Raw genomic sequence first — 17,280 nt, 5'->3', positions numbered from 1 at the left:
GCTTCCCCCTCCTAGCATCTTCCAACATCAAATCTCCATGACAACTTAGGCTGTATCCTTACAGCTTCATTCATGCATTGTGCTCTCTGGTCTCCACAGCTTCCCATTGAATCTAGGCAGAAGTCTATATGACTGCTTAACTCTTACACCTCTTAACATTCTGCAAGTTTGCTAAACCACGATCTGCTGCCAGCTCTAGCAATAACTGGACTGAGTTGGCCTCAGCTGCGGTGGCCTCTGAGTGCCTAGGCAGTAGAGCACAGTGAAACAAATCATGGGGAAATACTTAGCTAGGATGCTTCATGGCTATACAGTAACACACCTGGAGGGCTTCTGTGAATATGTGCTGTTGAGCCCTGTCCCAAGAGTTTGGTGCAGCAGGTCTCAGACATATATAATCCTCTGTACCTACATCCTTTGCCCATATGAGGTCCCAGGTGATGCTGATAGTCTAAGGATTTTACTCTGAGGACCTATGATTCAGAAGCAAGTCGCTGGGTGCTCTTATGGAGCATATAATAGAGGAGTCTAAAATGATTGAGAGACACATAAGAAAGTGCTCAACATCCTGAGCCATTAGGGAAATACAAATCAAAACAACTCTGAGATACCATCTTACTCCTGTCAGAATGGGTAAAATCAAAAACACCAATGACAGTTTATGCTGGAGAGGTTGTAGTGAAAGGGGAACACTCCTCCGCTGCTGGTGGGAGTGCAAACTCGTACAGCCACTTTGGAAATCAGTATGGTGTTTCCTCAGGAAAATGGGAATCAGTCTACCACAAGACCCAGCAATTCTACTCTTAGGCATATACCCAAAAGATGCACATTCATACAACAAGGACATCTGTTCAAGAGATGCAGAAGATAGACAAGTTGCCTCTTTTTTCAAATCCCCTTAGGCACCTTCACAGGCCATATTCCATTCCAGGTCAAGAAGGGGTACATGGCTTCAGCTCTACTGACAGTGAGTGAGTGGCTGGTTAGGATCAACTGAGGATTCAGGGGACAGAATGCTAAAGTGGTTAGGCTTGGAGACAGGAAATGCTGGTCTGCTCCTAGCTAACTATAGGTCTATTACTTAGCCGATATTTGTTAGGTGGAACAAGGCTGATCCTTGATGTAACTCACAATCTGGAGGTTCAAGAGCACTGGCTTTTGTTCAGCTCAGCCTTTTGTTTGCAGCCCCCGTGGCTGTTTTTTCACAAGGCAGGTGGACTGCGATGGCACCATGTGCAGCAGGAGGAGATTGTGTGGTAAGAGGGGAAACTAAGAGTTCATGAGTCAGTTGTGCTCTTTTATTAGTCCACTTTTTCAGGAGCTAACCAGGGTTCTAGACCTGCTTTCATTCCTTTCAAGGCCTCATGTTTTGTTTTTAATTAATTTTTTTAAAGATTAAGTTTTTAAAGCTGTGTGTGTGTGTGTGTGTGTGTGTCTTTGTGAGTATATGCATGCAGGTACAGGTGGTGGCCTTAGGAATCAGTTCCCCTGGAGCTAGAGTTGCAGCCAGTTGTGAGTTGTCCAATTGGGTTCTCTGCACTCTTAATCACTGAGCCATCTCTCCAGTCCCCAACCATGAATTTCTTTCTCTTTTTCTCTGGGGGTGGAGTATGTGAGCATGGGGTATGCCTGCCACTGGTCGGAGAACAACCTCAGTGTTGGTCCTCACTGTTCACTTTGGTTGAAACAGGGGCTCTTGTTATTCACCACTACATATACCACCAGGCTACAGCTAGTGCAAGCTTCTGGGGATTCTCCTGTCTCCCATCTTGCCATTGGAATGCTGGGGTTGCAGGCCCATGCATAAAGCTCCTTGCTTTATGTGGGTGCTGGGATTTGAACTCCTATACCTGTCCTTACTCAGCTTTACCAATTGAGCCATGTCTCCAGCTCCAGTCTGCACCCTTTGAAGCTTTTACCAGAATGAGGGCTAGTCTTGTAGTGCATGAAGTTTGGGTTCTCAAAGCCGTGGAAATCATAGCAGACCCTGAGCTAGCTTCTCACCTGGCTTGCTCTACCCTATCTAAAGTGGGAGTATTAGTAGTCCTTGTTCCAAGGGTTGTTGAGGGAGGAGATAAGGAAATTAGTCATGAGACACCTAAGGAAGCCCTGGGGCACATTCACCTTGGGTTAACTCTCACTTTCTCTTTCCTGGGAACTGAACTCCTGACCAGCAGTTGTCATTCAAATCAAAAGTGCTTATGTTCTCTGCTCAAATGTTGCATTTTCCAAAACTTGTGGTGTCCTGGGGAATTGTTCTGTGCTCCGGACTTTTGTTGGGAAAGGTATTTTTATACAAAATAGACATGGGGATGCCCAGAAAGTGGTCAGGGCAAAATCATTCTTTGGGTTAGTAAGCCAAGTATTTGAAACCCAGTAGAGACCATTGGCTACAGCCTTTTTGATAATACCAGTGAGAATGCCACTGGGGCCCGGATGTAGAGAAGAGCTTGCTCACTTCAGAGAACGGCCATGTGCCCACCAGTGTTAGCATTCTTCCAACAGCTGTCTTGCTGGCAGGTCCCAAGAGTCAGGGCTGGGTATAGCTGTGCTGGTACTCAGCATCTCACATCTTTACCTTCCTGGCTTTTCTTGTCTCTTTTTCATGCCCAGAAATCTCAATGCCTTCTGATCAGTATGAGCTGCAGCTTCAGAACAGCATCCCAGATCCTCAAGGAGATCCTACCCGGCCTGTGGCAGTCCTGACACAGGACACATCAAGGGTCACTGCCATGCAGATGGGACAGAGCAACCTGGTCCTGGGCCACAGGAATATCCTCTACTCTGGCACTGTGTCTGCCTACTACTTTGAAGCCAAGTTGTTTTTCTCCTTTAAAGCCAGCCAGGACTATAAATAGCACTGTTTTCCCCATCTGTTTGAAATCAGAAAGAACCTAAATAGCAACCCGCTGAGTGGAATTGCTCACCTCTGTGGGTGACTCATAGAGACTCCCAGAGACAGGAGTCTGTGGCAGAGGCACACGTCATTCCAGGCCTCTGGAAGCTTCTCAGGAACCACAGCCCCCTCATAAGGGGACCCGGCAGAGGCTGTGTGAATACTAGCACGTAGGTTGTTGATAACCCAAGATTGATTGTATGCCATGTGGTCCCTGGGGTCCCTTGCAGAGAACCTGGTTTGTAGGGTAGACAGTACGGCAAGGGTCTTGACTCACCAGCACCTTGACTCTAACTGGCCTAAGCTGGGGGTTCTTCACCCACCTCTAGTACATATAATATCTGCATGGTGCTCATGCTGTTGGAGTCAGGCTGGAGCCTCAGCTGCTTTACGTTTTGTATCTATGTTTTGTACCTTAATTAAGAATTCAGGTATCCGCATGCAAGGAGCTTCTAGACTGCCCAACAGCACCATCTATGTGGTTGAAGCCGGGTACCTAGGTAAGTGTGGTCTCCTTGAGGTTTCCTGAACATCGATTGCTTGTAAATCCATCAATTTGAGAAATCAAAAAGTAAAAGCAAGAAAAGAACTAAGGTTCAACTTGGCAGTATTTGTCTTAGCTAATTTGAAAGTGGCCCTGGATTCAATTCCTAGGACCAGCCAGCAAGAGCAAACCCACAAAATTGAAGAGGTACAGCAGCTCTCCTACTGACCACATCCTTTGTCTGCCAGGCTCAGGGCCATCAGTCCTCAGCCTCAGCATCGTGCAGACCTGACTGTTGCTATGGACCTGACAAGGCTGGAGAGCTGTGCTCAGCTGAGTTGGAGAGCATCTTTAGGTTTAAATGACACTTGGCCAGGAAGAAGAAGGAGGCATTAGAAAGCAGGGACCCATCTGTAGCAGTAAAAGACCCTGAGGCCCAGTAGGGCCTGAGGGCTGCAATGATAGCCAGCACCAAGGCATTTGGGATATATGTATCATGGGTGTCACCATGACAGCATTTCCTGGGACCTGAGGCCACTCACCTGTGGAGCACACAGCCAGAGTTCAGTCAGAAGAAGGATGGCCAAATGGACAGCAAAGCCCTTAGGATCCTTTTGTCAGAGAGCTTTTGAGCCTCTTGTGATACAGAATCCAGTTGACAACTAGCAACCCCAGGAAGGGTGACTGCTTGTGTCTCAGCAGCATCCCTTATGTGATTGGCCTGTTTTGAGACTTAGCGTCACAGCAGAGGCTGGTACAAACAGGTGGCAAGATTGTGATGGGAGTAATCACCAGGGCAGAGGAGGTTTCATATGAGACAGGTGCTGTGTCAGACTGAACTTCTGTCGTGGGAAGGGTGAACAGAGTGAACAGCTTGGCTGGCATTGTGCAGATGAGAAAGCAAACAATATCATGGGAATAGAAGTAGCTAGTGTGGCATCCTGTGTAGGACCCCAGAGCCCAATATCCTCAGAGCCTAGGACCTCAGAGCCCAGACCCAGATAGAGCTTGTCCAGAGCTATCAAGTGCTCTAACCTCAAAGTCTAGAATGCCATGGTCTCGGCCACCTGTGTGGCCTTGGGATAGATTTGCATTGGCCAATGAGTAGACCAGATGAGGATTCAGAATCTAGATGAACTATGACCTCAGGCTAGATCCTCTATAGCCTCAGATCTACTGGGAAGTCAGAACCTTGACTGCCACAACCTCAGAGCTTAAACCTGTTAAAGGTCAGATTCAGGCTGATAAGTCCATGAGTGTTCAGAGTGTGTATGTTCAATGTTGGTTCTAGGAATCAGAAAGACAGGCTGTGGTTCTCTAAGATGGGAATAATGGTGGCCATCATGTTCTATACCCCATATATCCCTTGCAGCCAGGTCTGGTGAACATTCTGGGGCCTTTACTTGGGGGTGGATGTGTAGTGCTTAGCCTCAGCCTCTTTAATAGTCCTGCTGCCCTTGTAACCTGAGTATTGAACCCCTCTACTTCCTGTTCTAGGGTTCACAGTCCACCCTGGTGACAGATGGGTGCTTGAGACTGGACGTCTCTATGCTATCACCATCGAAGTATTTGATAGGTCCAGCAACAAGGTCTACCCATCTGATGTGAGTGCCTGCTGGACTTCTGATGGAAGGATGATGTGGGATCATTTGGAGCAAGTGTCCAAGGAGCAGCCAAAGCCCCAGGGTCCCCGTAGATCAAAGCTTCCTGTGATACTCCTAGGGCTATGGAGAAAATATCCCAGGGTCCCTGGAGTACCTCAGTACCTGTTAGACTGTGAGTTGGCATCATCTGCTCATGCAGGGCCGGTGGTAGATACCCCAGGCAGCAGGGCCTACGTGGATAGTGGTGGTGATAGTGGCTTTGTGTGTTGACCTCCTGTTCCTTACATGGGGTCCCTGAGGTGAGTCCATTCTGCTTTGCAGATGATCAGGTGTCTGGGTATATCTGCCACCTTCCAGAAGCTCTCAAGTGACCAAGGCCACCACATGTGGCTTGTGGGAAGGCATGCAAGATGAGTTGAGGAGTGGTAGTTGTCCTTTTCTCCCTTAGGTTCCTCCCAGTGCCTTCACACAGGTCACACAGTCTCTTGCAGTGGTGTTAGAGATTTTAGAAGGAGGCCAGTCTCCTTTTTCTTTTGGCAGAGGTCTTTCTGTCCCCTGCTGAACAATGACTGAGGCAGTCACTGTGTCTGAAGCATCTGCTGTCAGGGACTCTCTCTTTTTAAATCCACTGGTTCCTTCATGCAACTCCAGGACCTGGGATTGTGACAGTCGGCTGTCAGCTACCCTGAGCATCACACATCCAGTTAGAACTATGGGGCTGGGTCTTAGGGCCTGACTACTATGTAGGGAGGGCTGCTGGAGGGGGCACTGGGGCCTCATGCCTTGTGCTGGCATTGTTTGCGAGGCTTTTGGGCCGTAGAGGCCCTCAGCCTGGCCTGACTGCTGTCTTGGAGCTCTCCCGGTTTCTTGGTGTCACACTCCTCTTTTAGAAGCTCCCTTTACCTGCCCCACTTGCCTTTGCAGAACATCCGAATTGAAACAGTGCTTCCTGCTGAGTTTTTTGAGGTTCTGTGGTCTTCCCAGAATGGGTCTTATCATCACGTCAGGGCGATCCGGAGTGGCCAGACGACCATCAGCGCATCCCTCACTTCTGTGGTGGACCAGGCAAGTGGTGCTAACCTTTTCCGTGCCCCGGGACCCACCCTGCGCTATGGCTCTGCCTCCCGAGGAGACTTTCCCACTGTGAGCTCCAGATGCCCTTGGCTGCCTGGAGCTTGCTGGGGATCCTCCGGTTGCCACAAGCTTTCTCTTCCACCACCCTGCGTCCATCCCTGTACGAGTGGTCGACACCTTCCAAGACTGAATACAGATTTTGTTTGGGGGTAGCATGGGCAGCAGGCCCACCAGCACCCCATTATCTGTTTTGTCTGCTTGCGTCCTCCAGCTGTAGTTTTTGTCATGTACTGAAAAGCCTCATCAGCTCTAGAGGGAGCAGTGTTTTACCTGTCAGTACACTGTCAAGGGTTTTCTCCTCCCCTGCCTCGTACAAGTCCTCCAGAACTGTGAGAAGCAGGAAGGGCCTGTGCCCCAGACAGTGATGCTTCATCATTGCAGATCTGGGTTTTAGAGATGCTCCAGGCCTCAGTTTCTTTATCTGTAAAATGGAGACAACCACATCCATCCTGTGAGGACTCAAATAAGTAGAATTTATGAGAGTGTCCATTAAAGATCTACAGCAAGCCTCCCCCCGCAAAGCCTACTGTCTTTTCTATATTCTTAGAGGCACAAAGCTACCTTTTATGGCCTAGTCCTCAGGGAGGGGCAGGGTCTGGGTGACAAGAAAATTGCTAGTGATAGTGTGGTTGCCATGGTAACATGCATGGGTCTCATCTTTGCAGGATGGAGGGGTCCATGTGCTTCAGGTACCTGTGTGGAACCAGCAGGAAGTGGACATTCATATCCCCATCACGCTCTATCCCAGCATCCTGACATTTCCGTGGCAACCAAAGACAGGAGCCTATCAGTACACCATAAAGGTGGGTGAGAGGCTGGGTTAGGTGCTGCTTTGGGGTGTTTCCTTGGGATGATGGCTCTGTTTACATTCTTTTCTAGATTTTTTTTTTGAGACAGGATCTGAACTAGGTTGGCTTAGAACAAACCACCCTGCTGTCTCAATCTGTCTAGTGTGAGACAGGTGTATTCTACACAGGCTGTCCTCTTGCCTTCAGTTTTATTCTCAAGAGGTATGAGGCAGACCTTAGGATTTTTATGACTCCTCAGCAATGTAACAAGATAAAAAGTCCCACAGTAGCTGTCCTAGTTGGTCTTGTTTGTCTGTTTCATTTTTTGTCATCTGAGACGAGGTAACCAGATTGACCTGTGTAAGCCTTTGGTGGGTTTCTTCATTGACCATTGAGCTGCAAGGGCGGTGGTCTTAGGGCGTGTACGAAAGCAAACCGAGTGGGGTCCGGTGGTGCACACTTTAATTCCAATACTCAGGCAGGCATATCTCTGAAAGTTGAAGTCCGGTCTGGTCTATAGGGAGCTCCAAGACAGCCAGGGGCTACATAGAGAGACCCTGCCTCAAAACAACAGAAGAAATAAACAAACAAAAACCAAATGGATAAATAGTAAAGAAGGAAAGGAAAATGAAAAGAACAGCAAGCTGAGCAAGCCGGAAGCAGCAGCCTCCATGCCTCTGCGTCAGCGCCCGCCTCCAGGTTCCCGCCCTGCTTGAGCTCCTGTCCTGACCCTCAGTGATGGACTGTTCCTGGAAATGTAGGATGAAATAGGTTCTTTATTCCCCAGGTTGCTTTTGGTCCTGGTGTTTATCACAGTCACAGAAAATCAAACAAAGGCAGTCACTAAAACAGACATGAAATATAGGTCTGAGTTCTGCTTAGCATTTTTCTAGAAGACATTATTTTTGAAAGTAATATAAATATAATTATAGGGAAAACTGAAATCATGTGGGATTACCACCCGTCTACCCCTTCCCCGCCTTAGTACCCCTTGATGCTCAGAATCCCAACGTAGTCAGCCAGGCCCCATCACTCCTGTGTCCACCTCCAGAAAGGATGACAGGTTTCCTGTCTGCACTGGCACCTGCACACTGAAGTGTGTCATCTTTCTTGGCTCAGGGTTTCAGACTTATCTCTGACCTAGAAGAGGGCTTGTCATTAACTCCCTGAGGATGGATAGGAGCAGGCAGAGCTACGTGCTGGGTGTGCTTGTGTTGGCCCCAGAGCAGAATTCTGCAGGTGGATCCATGACCAGGGTGGTTTCTACCCAGGTCTGAGCTCTGGGAGGTGACACTGTCATACCTATGTATCTGTGTGCCAGTTGCCAGGTCCCCAGAATAGGAAGACTGGAAATGAGATAGGATGGAGAAAGGTGGGCCAAAGGCAACCTCTGAGGAAGTGTTGGCCTGTACCACATTTTTCAATGGGCAGGACTTTGGCTGTGTGTGTAGGTGTGATTTTTGAATGTATGTGCATGGTATGCTATGTGTGTGTTTGAGAGTGAGCCCGTGAGTGGTTTTGTGTGTGTGTGTGTGTGTGTGTGTGCAAGCAACTAACACTTGGGTGTGAATACATGAGCATGTTTGTGTAATAATGAGTGAGAGTGAACACTTGTCTCAACCTTGTATTTCCCCGGGCAGGGAGGGGCAAGGGGCTGATGGATCCCATGTTGTTTTCCTCCCCAGGCCCATGGGGGCAGTGGGAATTTCAGCTGGTCTTCGTCAAACTACATGGTTGCCACAGTCACCGTCAAGGGTGTCATGACCACAGGCGGTGACACTGGACTCAGTGTGATCCGGGCGCATGATGTTCAGAACCCTCTGCATTTTGGTGAGATGAAGGTAAGGTGATGACAGTATATCAGGTGGAGAGGCTCAAGATAGAAGCCGCGGTTGCCCCCTCAGGTCTCCTTCAAAGCTCTGCCTGTAGTTGTGGGTACGTGGGGGATTGACGAGCCCATTCCAACCCCGATCTCAAGGAGTTAGGCCCATAATAAGGATGGACAGTTAGAACTGACTGCATGGCTAAGCAGAACATGATGGTGGTTCCCACTAGCTGTGCTCCTGGCACTCAGGCCCCACTTCAAGCTTTGTTGCCAATCAGGAGAGGAAGACTGGGATAGCCTTCCCCATTGGGATGAGAGGTCTGGGGAGGAAAGGGCCGGGAGAGAATCCCTGCTGCCACCCCCACCCTTCCCAGACGCTGGCCCAGCCCTTCACCTTGTCCTACTGCAGAACTTAGTAAGCACCGGCAGCCTGACGAGTCTTCCTCCTGATGGGCCTGGGCCTTCTCTTTCTCTAGGTGTATGTGATTGAGCCCAGCAGCATGGAGTTCACCCCGTGCCAGGTGGAGGCTCGAGTAGGCCACACCCTGGAGCTGCCCCTGACAATCAGTGGTTTCATGCCTGGTGGGGCCAGTGAGGTGGTCACCCTAAGCGACTGCTCCCACTTTGACCTGGTGGTGGAAGTGGAGAACCAGGGTGTGTTCCAGCCATTGCCAGGTAAACCAGTAGCAGAATGGGGGCCAAGATGGTGTGGGTTCTCTGTGGGCACCAGAGGGGCCACTACCTAAGGGATGGCCCTGGCCCCTGCTCTTGTCCATTCTGAATCCTGCCTGATGCTCTGCATCTCTTCCATGCCTGAGTGGAGGAGTCTCCTGTCCTGTCCACGTTCATATTTCAGTTCATGACATGCAGTTCAGTCATAATGCCCGTGACAGGTCTGGGCCACCCCAAGTACTGTCTTCTCAGCCTCCTGTCTTAGGGGTAGTATTGGTGATGGCTGTGACAGTGTTGGGTAAGCAGTTTGCCTGACTGACCTCATTTAGCCTGTACAGGTATAGTAGGATCTGCTGGTGGGCCATGTGTCCAGTCAAGACACTGGGACAGCTTAGTTGCTTACAGTCACACATGGCCTGTGTGGAGTCAGAGCACAGACCTGTAGCTCCCATTTCTGAGCTGTGGCCTCCCCAGGTGTGTGTCCAGGCAAGGTGAGGATTAGCTCTGATTTGCAGATTAGGAAATCTGCAGGATACTTGGCTTATGAGAAGGAGCAGCAGTCTGTGGGCAGAGTGTTGGAGAGAACAGGGACAGCATTCAGTTAGTGAATGTGCCCGTGTCATGCCCCAGAGGTAAACAGCTCTGGCAGGGCTTGTCACATAGTGAGCCTAGAATGTCAGGGCTTATTCCTTCACAGGGGGCTTACACCTAGAGTCTAGGAGCCCCTGAAGGTATCTGAACAGAGAGGGATGCAGTCTCTAATGGCACAGATGCTTTCCTGGTGACCGTGTGTACTCTGCTTGTGCTGACACGCAGAGCTGCCCAAGTCTGGTCTTGGGCACATGGTAGCGATTTTGGATGGAAGAAGTGGCATTTTGAGGGAGAGGGACTGCTGGCAGCCAGAGATGGACTGTCCCCTGTATTGGCCTCCTACCCATCCCATAGGGTGTCTGTAGAATGCTACTCAGGCTTCTGGGGGCAGGGAATATTCAGGGCTTGTATTTCAACAGCCCTGGGCTGGTAAACTCCTTCACTTACTGACGTTCTGTTCAACCTCTCCAAGCCTTGGTTTCTCCTGGGTCACATGCAAGAGTTACATGTAGACATCCCTCTGAACATCTTGAGGATTTTTCAGGGAGTCTGGGTTCTGAAGATAGCAACCAAAACAAATGCTTTGTGGTCAAAATTTCCCCTAGAAAGTTCTGGAATCTCCCTCAGTGTACAGGGTATAGCACTTGGAAACTTGAACTCTGGGTCAGGGCAAGGGTGCTCATGGGGCTCAACAGACTGGGGCAGCAGATATCTTTGTATGTGAGAGTCACCCTAGGGCACACATGACTCATGGGGCACAAATAGTCCTCAGGATAGGTTAGTAGTGTTGACCCCTCCAAGCCAGGGTACATGTAACAGGACTCTCTGAGGAAGGGACTGTATCAGGTTCTCTATTGGACAAAAGCAACCATGGAGTAGAGCAAGTATTTGCAGATCATTTTCCTGGAAAGGGGTTAAGATCTGGAATATACAAATATTTTCTCTATATTAATAATAAAGTAGTGATTCAATAACATACAAAGGACTTGAGCGCATGTTTCTGTGAATGTTACAAGTTGTCGTCACTATCAGTCATCACATAATTCAAAGCAAAACCACAAGGAAAGGGCTAGAGCGATGGCTCAGTGGTTAAGGGCACATGCTGCTCTTCCGGAGGACCTAGGCTTGTTTCTTAGTACCTCACAACTGCCTAACTCCAGTTCTGGGGAGTCTATCGCCCTCTTTTAGCATCCATGGGTATTGCATGCATGTATGTGCAGTATACACACATAATTAAAATAAATCTCAAAGAAGAAACATAAAGAAAACTACTCCTGTGGGGACAACTACTATTACAGCAACAGAAAACATAAAGGTTGTGAGTCCATGTTCTTTTGGAAGATGTTAAAGGCAGCTACTGTGGGAAACATTGTAGTGGGTTCTCAAAAGTTTAAATAGAATTACTATATGATTCACGAAGTTCCACTTCTAGACATAGACCTAAGGTTATTGAAAGTACAAATGAAAAGATGTCTTTGTCAACCCATAGCGGTATTAATCATACATGTGGGTAGCTCAGGTGCCCATCAGTAGAGGACTGGGCTCAGGGCAGGGCCAGCCCTAAGAAGGCCTGAGGAGCCTTGAGGACACTGTGCCAGGTGAACACAAGAGGATAAATGTCACATGAGTCCACTTAGGTTACAAGGGACATAGATGCCAGGATAGAGCAGTTAATACTAGACATTTCAGTTTTGCAACTCCAAGGGCCTGAGTGGCAGCTGGTGGTGGCCTGTGGCATGTGACTGTACTATATTCAAATATTGAGGTGGGATTTTTTTCCTTAAGACCAGGTCTCACTGTTACTCACTGACGAACCTATAAGTTACTATGTAGAGCAGGTAGACCTTGAACTCGTAGAGATCTGCCTGTTGCCTCTGCCTCCAGAGTGTGGGGATTAAAGATCTGCAGCACCATAACTGGTTGCCCCCCTTCCCCCAACCCCCGATGGAAGTTGGGAGGGGCTGGAGACCATAAAGGGCCTTTAGGGTAGGCTGAGCTGCTGGTAAATTCTCTGTTGACCTGGATCTTGGACACAGGATGTGTTGAGCACATGGGGGAGATGGGAAATCATTGCCAGTTGTATGTGTACCAGACCTGTGTGTAATATACATCAATAAAACTTGAATTTTCTTTTGTTTGTGTATTGTGGTGCTAGGTAACTTTTACCACTGAGCTACAGCTCTAGCCTCTGGAAAATTTAAATTATAACAATGTCAGGCTGTATATGAAGTCCAGCCTGCCATGCCTTCCCCTTGAATTGCGGGCTCATGTTAACGTTTGGCTTTCGTTGTGCAGGGAGGCTGCTGCCAGGGTCCGAACACTGCAGTGGGGTCAGGGTGAGAGCTGATGCCCAGGGGTCTACTACCCTCCTTGTGAGCTACACCCATGGCCATGTACACTTGGGTGCAAAGATCACTCTCGCTGCCTACCTGCCCCTCAAGGTGAGTTGTGTCTGCCTTTGTCATCTGCCCGGTTCTTCATAGATCTTGCGCTCTTTTTTGTTTGTTTTTGTCAACTTGACAACCAGCTAGGGTCATGTGAGAATAAGGAAACCCAGATGAGAAAATGTCCCCATCAGAAAGTCTAAGTAATGATTGATATGGGTAGTCCTGGGTTGTATAAAAAGCAGGGTAGGCAAACCAGAGAGAGTTCCTTCAGCCTCTGCTTCAGTTCCTGACCCCAGGTTCCTACCTTGAGTTCCTACTCTGACTTTTTTCACAGTAGACTATGACTGGGACATGTGAGCCAAAGAAATCCTTTCCTCCCTAAGTTGCTTTTGATCATGGTGTTTATCATAGCAATAGAAAGCAAACTAGAACAAATCCCAACTGCTCTCATTTATGCCGGTAGGCAGGCCATGAGTCCCTTAGCACCACAGCTACTCTAGTCCCTGAGAATAGTGGGGGCTTTCTGTCAAAGCTATGTGAGTTTTCCCTTTGCTTACTGGAGACTTTGAGAACCTCATGGTTTTACTGTCCAGTTCAACGTTCACTTCAGTTGAGTGTTGAGACCCTGCAGTGTGCTAGATGCTATTCTTTGCCAAGTACAAAACAGACCCAGAAACTTGCCCTGGGTGAGGAAGATAGAGCCATAAAGTCAGGAGTGTTCATTCACAGCTGCAAGCCCAGCCAACTCTCAAGTCCCTGAGGCAGGAGGATCTTGAGTTCTAGTCTAGTCTGGATCTGGTCTCAGTAATGAGATTCATCTCAAAAAACAAACCAAAAACCAAACAGGAAGACAAAAGGCAAGTGAGGAGAGCTCTGTGGAGCTGGCCCTGACCAAGCTGGCCAGGCACCTGAAGCCTGCCCTTTGCCTGCCTGCAGCTGTGCTTCCTGTGAAAGATGTCTTCTGCCCGTGCTTCACCACCATTCCCCACTGAGGAGCAAGCCTTGAGCATGCTGGGAAAGCACTCAACCACATCCTAAGACCTTTTTATCTTTTATTTTGAGCTGGTTTTGCTGTGAAGCCCAGGCTGGACTCAAACTCAAAATCCTCCTACCTCTATTTCCTGTGGCAGGGTTTACAGGCCGATGTTTCCACACTGGCTTCTGTTTTCTAAAGCACAGTGTGGGGTGGGGGGCAGGGAGAGATGGCTCAGTGGTTAAAGCACTGACTGCTCTTAGAGAGAGAGGACCCAGGTTCAGTTCCCAGCATTCACTTGGTTGTTCACAACTACCTGTAACTCCAGTCCCTCCTTGTCCTCTGTGGACACACGTGATACATGGATGTGCATGCAGGTAACATACTGATAGAATGTAGTAGTAAAAGTAGCAGTGTGGTGGAGGGGAATGTGTGTGTTCAGTCCTGCATTCAGTATTCGGTCAGTACTGTGCTGGGACCTGTGCAAGGTGCCATCATGGCTCCCAAGCACCCTCTTTGTGGATATCAGTGTATTGCTGGCTCTTAGCTGTGAGAAATGAGCATAACGCACAGTTTTTGTTCATGAAGTTGTTTCTCTCCCATTTAGTCTGTGTTAGGATAGATCCCAGGTAGAAATTTCCTGGGCTTTATTTTTTATTTTATTTTGTCAAGGTCTCTTTGTGTAACCCTGTCTGGCCTATGACCAGGCTGGCCTTGAACTCATAGAAACCCACATGCCTCTGCCTCTGCCACCAGAATGCAGGAATTAAACTATGCACCACCATGCTCTGCAGTCCCATGTTCTCCCTGCTCCAGTAAGAACATAATTCTTCCCAAAACCCCTAATTAATGTCAACCCTGTGCATCCTGCCCCTGTGGAAACTGAATTTCAAAGACAACACAGGGTTTGCCTGGTAACCCACCCAAGCAGGGTGAGGACCTGACTTCTGGATGCCCAGCATTACCTGATTACTTCCTCCTAGAGCAAGACTAAGCATTCCACTTTTTTCTCCAGGCTGTGGATCCCTCTTCTGTTGCTGTGATAACACTGGGCTCCTCAAAGGAGATGCTATTTGAAGGAGGCCCCAGGCCATGGGTCCTGGAACCTTCTAAATTCTTTCGGAATGTCACTTCTGAAGACACAGGCAGCATCAGCCTGGCTCTCCTGGGTCCTCCAGCCTCCCGAAATTACCAGCAGCACTGGGTCCTTGTGACCTGCCAAGCCTTGGGTGAACAGGTGAGTGGACAGCTACCCTCAGTTCTACCTTGCCTACTGGGAGAGCCAGAAAATCTGCTTAGTTCTCAGAGAGCCCTGAGGGTGTTGTTCATGTTGTATCCATTTTACAGACAAGCTAGTCCAAACTCAGTAAAGTGACCTGCTGGATTCCACAGCACACGCCAGCCTCTTTCTCAGGGCTATAAGTAGGAATAAAGACTTGAGATCAGGAGTCACAAAGCCCCATGTTTTAGGGTTGGGCCATTGTCCAAAGGATTGGGACCCTTGACCTGGGTTGGCCTACCAACTTGTTCTTCCAGGATGGGGTAGATGTGCCAGTGCCTGTGTGTGTGAACTTCTTGGTTGTTTTGAGATAGGGTCTCCCTATGCAGCCAAGGCTAGCTTGAATGAAACTCACTCTATAGTTCTACAGGCTGAACTTGAACTCATCGTGCTTCAGCCTCCCAAGTGGAGGGATTACAGGCATAAGTTATTATGCCCAGCTCCAATGTTTTTAGGGTTTGTTTTTAGTGCTGTAAACCAAAAAATACAGAAATAGTCTACTGAACCAAGTGTGCTAAGTCCTGAGATCCCATGGGGCCTGCTTGGCTGGGGGCAACACCGTTTTCTTCAGACCATGCCAAGGCCTTGTGCTCTTCTGGCTTCTGACAGATCTGTTTCTGGGAGTCCTCAGACAGGAACAGAAAGCAGGCAGAACCATGAACCAAAAAAGTGAAGTGATTCTTGCATATCTGCAAGTAAAAAGAATAGAGAGTCAGTGGAAGATATATACACACACCCTGACAGAGGTGTGTCTGACTTCAGCTGGCTGCTGTGGTCAAAGGAGTGCATGGAGAAAGGCCCCAGTAGAGGTGCTAGTACAAGTACAGGACACCATTAAAAACAAGAAATGAATACTGCCAGATAAATAGTAAGACTATGGGTAGCAATGGATTAGCTTGGTATAACTAGGTCAGTGGGGTTCCTGCCCTGGCCTGTAGAAGTTGGACTCTAAGCAAGGTCTGTTCTAAGGCTTTCCACACTCCCTGGCCTCTGGGCTCCCTCACTCGTGTCCCGGGCAGACAGCCTGAAAGTCAGGAGGCACCTCCCTCATATCACCTCATGGTCAGGAAAGATGAGGGGCTGCTGGGGCAGACTGCTATGTCCTCAGCAGTTGTCCGTTACTGAGAGGGCTGGGGATGCTCCCTCGGGAGCAGCTGTTAGCTATGCTACATGTAAAACCAAGGCCTGAACTTCAGAGGCCCCACTCTAGCAGCCAAAAAGACCTGTTTTGTGTGACGGTTCTTCCTCCTTTGTCCTTTCCATGCGGATGGTAAGTGTGGCCCCTCTCCTCCAGCTCAGAGGAGCAAGCAGGCATGGAGCAGGGTGGTTCTGCCTATGGCTCTGGCCTCTCCACTCGGCGTTGTCCTACGCAGTCCCTTTTCTGACCCATTCCTCCACAGTTAAGGTCTCTAACCCTTCAGTGTGCAGATGTCTTTATCTTGATGGGTTGAAGTCAGTGTAGACTCCTCTTTCAAATGTCCAGGACCTTGTGGATATGCAGATTCAGCTGTGGGGTGTTCCTGGTGTCCTGGTGAACCGCAGGGCACCCCCTGACCTGCCTCTTCTCTAAGATGTTTGTAGATGGTACTTGGGGCATAAGAATCATCCCACGTCTTGTAGAAGTTAAGTCTCAGAGAGGAAGGGACTGCACTGAGATGTCTGACTGCTCCTTCTGTTCCTCTAGGTCATCTCCCTGTCCGTGGGGAACCAACCCAGCCTCTCCAACCCCTTCCCCGCTGTGGAGCCCACTGTGGTGAAGTCCATCTGTGCCCCACCTTCCAGGCTCACCCTCATGCCTGTCTATGCCCTCCCGCAGCTGGACTTATCCTGTCCACTGCTGCAGCAGAATAAGCAAGTGGTGAGTATGGCCTCTCTTGGGAGGGGAGGAGACAAAGGTGAGATGCTCTTGGCCCACTGCACCCATGGTCTTGAGCGTTCTGGTAGCCAGGGTTCCACACAGACACACGCACCTGGATCTCAACAGCAGTGCTGTGCAGTGTGTTTCCATTTGTGCCTTACATAGGGGAGTCCAGAGCCTGCAGACAGGGCAGACTTTCCAAAGTCCAGGTGCGTAGTTGGTCCCCAGCATACAGAGACTTAGCTTCTGGTTTTCTAGTTTATAGGGGTGGGAAGGTGACAAGCACTTGTCATATTTGGAGTCTTGATCTTTTCCCAGGCTAGTAACAGGTAGCCCATCTTCCCTTAATGCTATGCAGAGTGGACCACCACAGGGGTAACTCATGCTCCATGGAGCCCTGGAGTCCATATATAGCTCATGGGGTACTCAGCCCCATCTTAGAGTGCAGTCTTTGTGTGGTGTCATCTGCCCAGCTGTCGGCTGATGTTGGTGTCTGAGCTGGGTCAGGGTAGGTGAGCGGAGTGGCACAATAGGCTGTCTATGGAATGGTGTGTTAATTCATGATGGGTTCATTGGGGTGTGTCCAGGAGCCTCTGCAGTGACCATGTAAGATGCAAACCCTCCTCACCCCACTTTCTGATTCCAGATTCACTGTCGCCCTCTGCTGGACACATGAGGGGCTGTAGCGTTCTTCTGTGGAATATTCTATGGTTTCAGCGGTTCTGCTGGGGTGTTGTCTCTGGGTAGAGAGTGTGTGGTCAGAGTAGGATTGGGAGCATTGCATTGTCA

At 49.1% G+C, this 17,280-nt stretch overlaps 1 protein-coding gene across 2 annotated transcripts in view; it reads left to right on the top strand.

The window, feature by feature from the left end:
- Nup210 (nucleoporin 210) overlaps nt 1–17,280 on the top strand; it is a 95,838-nt gene that overhangs the window by 37,633 nt on the left and 40,925 nt on the right. For both annotated transcript variants that reach the window (XM_005071160.4, XM_040738058.1), the window contains 10 exons: nt 2,614–2,772; nt 3,328–3,396; nt 4,878–4,984; nt 5,909–6,049; nt 6,784–6,921; nt 8,592–8,747; nt 9,208–9,406; nt 12,290–12,435; nt 14,370–14,591; nt 16,318–16,491. In XM_005071160.4, coding sequence (XP_005071217.1) covers nt 2,614–2,772; nt 3,328–3,396; nt 4,878–4,984; nt 5,909–6,049; nt 6,784–6,921; nt 8,592–8,747; nt 9,208–9,406; nt 12,290–12,435; nt 14,370–14,591; nt 16,318–16,491 — 1,511 coding nt within the window. The remainder of the gene's footprint in view (nt 1–2,613; nt 2,773–3,327; nt 3,397–4,877; nt 4,985–5,908; nt 6,050–6,783; nt 6,922–8,591; nt 8,748–9,207; nt 9,407–12,289; nt 12,436–14,369; nt 14,592–16,317; nt 16,492–17,280) is intronic.

The sequence above is a fragment of the Mesocricetus auratus genome, unplaced genomic scaffold (assembly GCF_017639785.1).
Source record: "Mesocricetus auratus isolate SY011 unplaced genomic scaffold, BCM_Maur_2.0 Super-Scaffold_100676, whole genome shotgun sequence".
In the NCBI taxonomy this organism is placed as follows: domain Eukaryota; kingdom Metazoa; phylum Chordata; class Mammalia; order Rodentia; family Cricetidae; genus Mesocricetus; species Mesocricetus auratus.
Note: the sequence above shows the minus strand (reverse complement) of the source record. Positions and strands in the feature narration are given on the sequence as shown.